Here is a 6,278-nt window from a genome sequence, read left to right as displayed (position 1 = left end):
AATGACCAAAGTAAGTGAACACTGCTGGCTCTGCACACCGATGCAGCTGAAGCGAGAGGAGTTTCACCTCCGGGGAAATAAAAGATGCCTCCGATTTGCATGTGAAATGGAGAAAGCAGAAAATAAATATTTACCTCAAACAAGTCAAAGTGTCATTTGAGTCCGCCTACCAGGTTCATTTCTCAATTCTTTTATGGAAATGTGCCTCACTGTTACTGTGTGAATCCTTCAGGTTCATGATGAAAACAGGACAGATCACTGATGTGTGCGCTGGACATTTTATAAGAGACTTTTTTTTTTTTTTAAAGTAAGAAAATTCATACTGTCACTAATTAAGCTACAAAAAAAGACACAAAAAGTTTAAAATCTAGTCTTTTTAATCAGAATTTCTTGTTTTGAGAACATTTATTGTCTAAAAGTCCAGATTTCTGCTCTTCAATCGCTGAAATGACACTTCAGCCTCCGAGATGGCGTGGATAAGGAGCTCCGGCTTGTTTTTGTGGTTCTAATTTTGAGGCTGCAAAACAGGAGGGACTATAGGAGCAAAGCAGCATTTGATTTATTCAAATGAGAGGTATACAGAGGAAATTGGATTTCTCTTTCATTTCAGAGAATGAATTTCCTGGCTGCAGATAGTATTGTGTCATCTTGTGGTGTTAATATCCAGCTCTGAGCGTCAGGAGCTGCTCTTCATTACAGCAGGAACTTCTCCAGAGCTGCACCATAGAGCGCAGCAACAATTTCCATCTCAGCTGCAGTGTTCAAACAATATCCCCGAGGCCATTTAAGACATTTTCATTTACACATGAAAGGCGATAACAAATCAAAAGGGCTCGGCTTGAATTTTGTGAGAAAACTTGTCTCCGCTTTCTGAACCACATGCCAATAACTCGGGTTAATTCTGCGGCCTAAAGCGAGCGAGGATCCCATTTATAGGTGTAATTGGGATCTGAATGTTTGAGTCTATGAAATATTCAACAACATGCAGAACTCAGGCTCAAGCAGAAAAAGCAGCGACTCTAATCTTCCTCCTAAAATACTTTTTTGTTGTATTTTTATTTGTCCCCAAATCTGTGGTCAACAGTGTTATGCAATTGTTCTGGGGGAAACGATTTAATGTGTGGGTGAAGCTAATGAAGCTGCAGGCGCGTGGTGTTTCAGCTTTGACTCATCACTGTGTGTCGGTTCCAGCACCAGAAGAAAAAGTCGCACTTTGGCGCCATCTGCTGGACATTTTGCAGAGTTACACATGTTACTCCATGTTTCTGCTGGATTTACAGATAATTTAAAAAACAAGGACGAGTCTCAGAAGTGATCTGTATGAAAATGATTCTATATTGTCACTCAGAAAAACACTTTTCTAAAATCAATTAAAATTCTCAATGGAAAAATCGTGATTTATTTAAGTTTAATCGAAGGGGGAAAAAAAAGTATTTTAATTGGATTTGAACAAATAATTGACAGCCATTCTGTCCAGAGAAGAAACCCGTGAAATCCTTTGTACGTTCTTGAAAGCATTAAATCATTAAAGTTCCACTCCGATCATCTTTTGATCTACTCTAAAAATGTTCCTGGTGGTCTTTTAAATTCGGATTATGCCGTTTTTTTATTTTGCCATAATCCAAAAACCTGTGTTGTGTTCTATGACATAGTTTCTGCAGAGCAGCAGGAGTTCATTAGAAACTTACCTTTGAGTTGTGGGCTGTTGGCATAGCAACCCCATGCCCCCCGTCCCCTCCCTTGTGGCCCGCCCAGTGTAAATTCTACATCACAAATCAGATCTTGTAACCCCTGTGCTGTTCTAGGCACTTTACCATTGGGAGTTGGGTCATCTAGACCCACTAGACAGTGGGCTGAACCTTTTTTCTTCAATGATTTGTGATCTTCACTGGTGTCCATGGATTACATGAAATCTTTCCACCTTTGTCATGGTAGGGAGAACACGTCAATGTAAGGGTGGGGCCATCTAAGATAGCACAAGGGTTAAAGGCAATTTGTTCAGAAGTTCCTCATTTACCAAAATTAGAATAAACAATAAACTCAGAAATGCAGTTTTTACCTCAATTTTCTACACACATTCCTTCATCATCCCAAAAATGCCAAAAGAACAAGTTAAAAACACAATTTTCATTAAGGTGGGTGTTGAATAAAGGAGGCACTATATTCCTCGGACTGGGACTTCTACATCCTCTGATCAGAGAGCACAGGACAAGATGAACGCTTTCAACTTTTATCTTCAGTTTTCTTCCCAGCCTTGCCACATGTGGCCTGCCTGCTCCCCTCCCTCCCTGTTTTTTCCTTAGGACCCCGCTCGTCCACACACATGCCTGTACTAAACAGAGAGTAATTCACAGCAGTGCCTGAACAAATTTACAACAGTGGGTGTTTGAGCATCTTAGTGAAGCTGCAGAGTGGTGTAGAAGGTTCTGGTTCAAACCCTGGCTGTGTTGAGTGTTGTCCTGGTTTGATGTGAGCATGGATTCCAAAAACAGGCTTCTGGTCGGCGACTCTGGGTCAGGGCTGCTCGTTCCTGCTCCTGGAGATCTCTCCCTGCACTGCTTGCTGCTGAACAGCTGGACCAAGCGTGTTCATCCAATCAGAATGTGGGACGTCTGATTGAGCTCATCAGCAGCTAGCAGGGGGCGGAGCTCTGGAAAACGGGCAAGGTGGAAGATCTCCAGGACCAGAAAGGAGCAGCCCTGATCTGAATTGTCCCTTGAAGGTTAAAAAACACACTGTGCTGATGTGGATATGTGATAAATTCTCTTAGTTTAACTCTGCTACATAAAAACCTGAGGAATCAGCACTGACCGTATGTGAGAACTGGACTGAGTGACCCCTCCCTTCTGGGGTTCCAAACAGGAAGTAGCCACTGGCTCCAAGAAGTCCCATAGACTTCTATAGAAAAATAAACCGCTGATACTCAGTCATTCTATTGGTCAGAAGAAACATTCTTGATCTGATACCCTTTTTTAACGTCTTCTTGATAATCCTCATTTTTTCTAGTGCAAGTTATTCAAGTTATAAACTGACCAATCAGGTGCCTCAATAATGGTGGCAGGGGTGTGGCCTTCCAAAAAGCTCACTCCTGTTTGGTGAGCCATAGAAATTCTGGCTCTGAGCGATTTGGAGCAGTCCCTGCTTACTGACGTCATCTGGCTCCAACACGGCGGCGTCCACATTGTGATAAAAGGCGACTTCCTGCGGTCGGAGTTCTCTGTTCCAGTCAGAGCAGTTCATGTTGTGGTGATTTTGCATGCAGAACATTACTGAAAACAACAGAAATGTTGAAACGCTGTCGTCTTTTGCTTAAACTCTGTGTGTACGAACAGTTTATTAGTAGAGACGTCACGTCCCAGGGGATGCATGATCCAAACAGGACGTCCATTCAGCTTCAGTGCCATTTTTAACAGCCTGGCGAGTTTTTTCCGTCCCCCATCGTCCAGCGCAGAGGACTCCATGGCGCCCCCGTCAGGCTACTTGGTGGCGGCCTCGCCGTCGGCTCTCATGCTGAAGGGCTCCAGGCGCTCGCTCTCGGGCAGCATGTTGTTGAGGCGCTCCATCAGCGGGACGGTCTGGTCGATGCCCATCTGGATGCGCCGCAGGATCATGGACATCTCGTTCACCTTCTGGATCTGCTCCGCGTACTTGGCGTAGCGTTTCTGCCGCTCCTGCATGATGCTGAACAGAGTTTCCACTGACAGGTCCATCTTAAAAGAAACATGAAAAGGAGGGGGCTTTTAGTGACACAAACAGAAAAATGTGTTTTTAAGGACCCACACCAAGGAAAATCCAGTTTGGGGGGATTTTAACTTGTTCTTGTAGCATTTTGCTAATGATGGAGGCCATATATTAACAACATTAAGCTCCAAATGGCCTTTCTGAGTTCTTCTTTACATCGCAGACGTACGTAGACAGTGGTCGTTGCAGCTGAGATTAGAAAGTTGGAAAAGCCTGACCTCCTTGATCCTTTTGACCAGGGCGTTCTGGTCAAAAGCCACGGCCTCGGCACACTGGTGAAGGTGGTCTTGGTAGCGGATGCAGAGCTGGAGGACCTGAGCGGCGTCCAGCCTCTCCAGACTCAGGCTGCTAGGAGACGTCTGGCCGCTCAGCACTCCTGCAGAGGTGAAAATGAATGAAAGGCTGAGGGACGCTGAAGATCTGGGAGTAATCACACTCCTTTCAGTTGGAAGTGCTGAGCAGTGAGATGAGCAACACATTACACAGAAATAAACCAAACTACTCACAATAAGTCAGGGATATAGTTTTTTACATGGATGCTTTTCCTACTTGGTTTGAATTTGAACAAAATGAATCAAAGTTCCATTTGATATTACTAATAATGAATGAGAAGAAACAGAATTTAAGTATGTATGACCCCAAAAAATAAGACAATAATAAAAAATAGCTCCAAATGACAAACCAAATGACCATGTCAATGGCGGGTGTTTCCACCATTTTCTGCAATGACAGCTTGACAGTGACGTCTCCTGCTCCTCACTAGCTTCATGATGTGGTTCTGAGGCGTTCCACCCTCTACAAGTGCTACAAGCAGTTCTGCCAGGTCACTTGGGGGTCTGATCATCCAGTCTCTACTTCAGCTGGTTGCAGCTGAAGTAGAGGTTCTATGAGGTTCAGGTCAGAGGTCATTGTTGGCCAAACCATATTTGGCAGTCCCACTTCCTGAAGTCCAGCTGTGACAATTCTGGCCCCATGCGGTGGAGCATTGTCATCCGTGAATAGAAAGTTGGGGGTGTGCTGGTGGAATGATGATGGGATCAACGATTTCTCTGAGATCAGAACGTTCAGTAACTGGGCCATCAACGAGAACCCAATCAGTTTTGCTCTGACTCCAGGGTTCACCAAAGGTTGACCTCTGCGTTTCGCTCACCTCGCCTTCTCCATCAACACTGACAATCATCGTTTCTGCACAAGGACACTCATCAGTGAACAGGACGGTAGACCACTGCTGCTTTGTCCAGGTCACATGGTCTTGTGTCCACTGCAAACATTCATGGCCGTGTCTACGTGTCAGTAAAATCACCTACAACGCTCGTCTTTCATTCAAAAGTTGGTTACATTACCGACCCGAGGGCGCTACGTCCAGGTGGTGCTGCTCGTCAGATGAACAAAGTCATGTGTTCATGGCTGTTTGAATGATGAACTTTGAATGACTTACTGACAAAATCAGCTTTTTATCCCCACACAATGTTAAAATGGATGCCACACCGAAAGGTTTTTCTTTTGGATTTTTTTGGTTTTGGCTCCAATAAGTCAGACACACTGAACACAGTGAGACCATTATGTGGACAAAATGAGGCTGCTGCCCCCCCATGCCACTGCCTCCCCATCCCTAAAATCTGTGAGGTGAAACAAACACTGTGTGACTTTTCCCCTATAATCCTAATTTAGTGAGTAATGCAGATGAAAAGGAAAGGAAAATACATCAACTGAATTCTTACATCTAAAAAGTGTCAGGTTTATACAAAAACTATAAAAAGCATTGAAGTTAAACTGGAAAGTTACAGAAACAGCAGAGCATAAATAATCTACAGGCCAGGAACCACTGGAAGTCTAAATGACTGAGTCTCTTGTAAAATTACCTTTCAATAGAGGCTGAAACGTGGGGATCTCCTGCAGCTTGATGACGTCAGGGTCGTTGTGGATGTTTCTCATGGATTGAGTCCCCTGAGCAACGACTACAATGTCATCCATCTTTGCCTTCTGCTTAGCAGGGGACGGGGCTGCTGCTGCAGCAGTAACACATAAATATCACTTTAGTCAGTCAGCCTATCGATGAACACAATCAAACAAACTCTGGGTTAGTTTTAGGGGAGTCTCTCTCTCTTACCCGATGAGCTGTAATCGAGATGTTTGTGCTCCGAATCTGCGCTCTGCTCGGCTCCCATGATGCTGACGCCAATACTCAAAGAACAACCAGCTTTAAAGTCCAAACAGCAGCTGATCACCACAGATCAATGCATGCTCAGAGTATTATTAATATTTTAAAGCATCTCCAGTTTGTAGCATAGTAGTTACCCAACGAGTCAGCTAAACCGAACACGCCTGAGTTTAAACTGTTCAGCTGTGGAGCCGCTCGTACCAGGGAGAACGCTTCATGTGTAGCATTTCATCTAATCTCATTGTAAAAATCAAGTAGTAGACTAGTCCAGATGTAGATAAAAGCGGAAGAACCTATTTCGATTCGGTAAATGCACTTCCGCATTAGGTTTCTTTGTACTAACGTGCCTACACTGCCTCCTAGTGCTGCGGGTGTC

General features: G+C 44.2%; 1 protein-coding gene across 4 annotated transcripts; it reads right to left on the bottom strand.

Annotated features, from left to right (window-relative positions):
• Nucleotides 1-2,040: 2,040 nt before the first annotated feature.
• borcs5 (BLOC-1 related complex subunit 5) lies at nucleotides 2,041-6,179 on the bottom strand. 4 transcript variants are annotated; one of them, XM_078948381.1, is made up of 5 exons: nucleotides 6,040-6,179; nucleotides 5,852-5,941; nucleotides 5,604-5,750; nucleotides 3,960-4,117; nucleotides 2,041-3,710 (listed from the first exon to the last, which is right to left on the bottom strand). In XM_078948381.1, exons 2-5 carry the CDS (start codon nucleotides 5,907-5,909, stop codon nucleotides 3,477-3,479), a joined length of 597 nt encoding a protein of 198 aa, XP_078804507.1. In that variant the 5' UTR covers nucleotides 5,910-5,941; nucleotides 6,040-6,179; the 3' UTR covers nucleotides 2,041-3,476. The 4 variants fall into 4 exon arrangements, with proteins under 4 accessions (XP_078804507.1, XP_078804508.1, XP_004069432.1 ...); XM_078948382.1 differs by having other exon boundaries at nucleotides 5,604-5,747; XM_004069384.5 differs by having other exon boundaries at nucleotides 5,852-6,060.
• Between the last annotated feature and the right edge of the window lie 99 nt (nucleotides 6,180-6,278).

This window comes from Oryzias latipes, chromosome 6, assembly GCF_053564925.1.
Source record: "Oryzias latipes strain Hd-rR chromosome 6, Olatipes_Hd-rR_3.1".
NCBI classification, from domain to species: Eukaryota; Metazoa; Chordata; class Actinopteri; order Beloniformes; family Adrianichthyidae; genus Oryzias; species Oryzias latipes.
The sequence above is the reverse complement of the archived record's forward strand: the minus strand, read 5'-3'. Positions and strand labels throughout refer to the sequence as shown.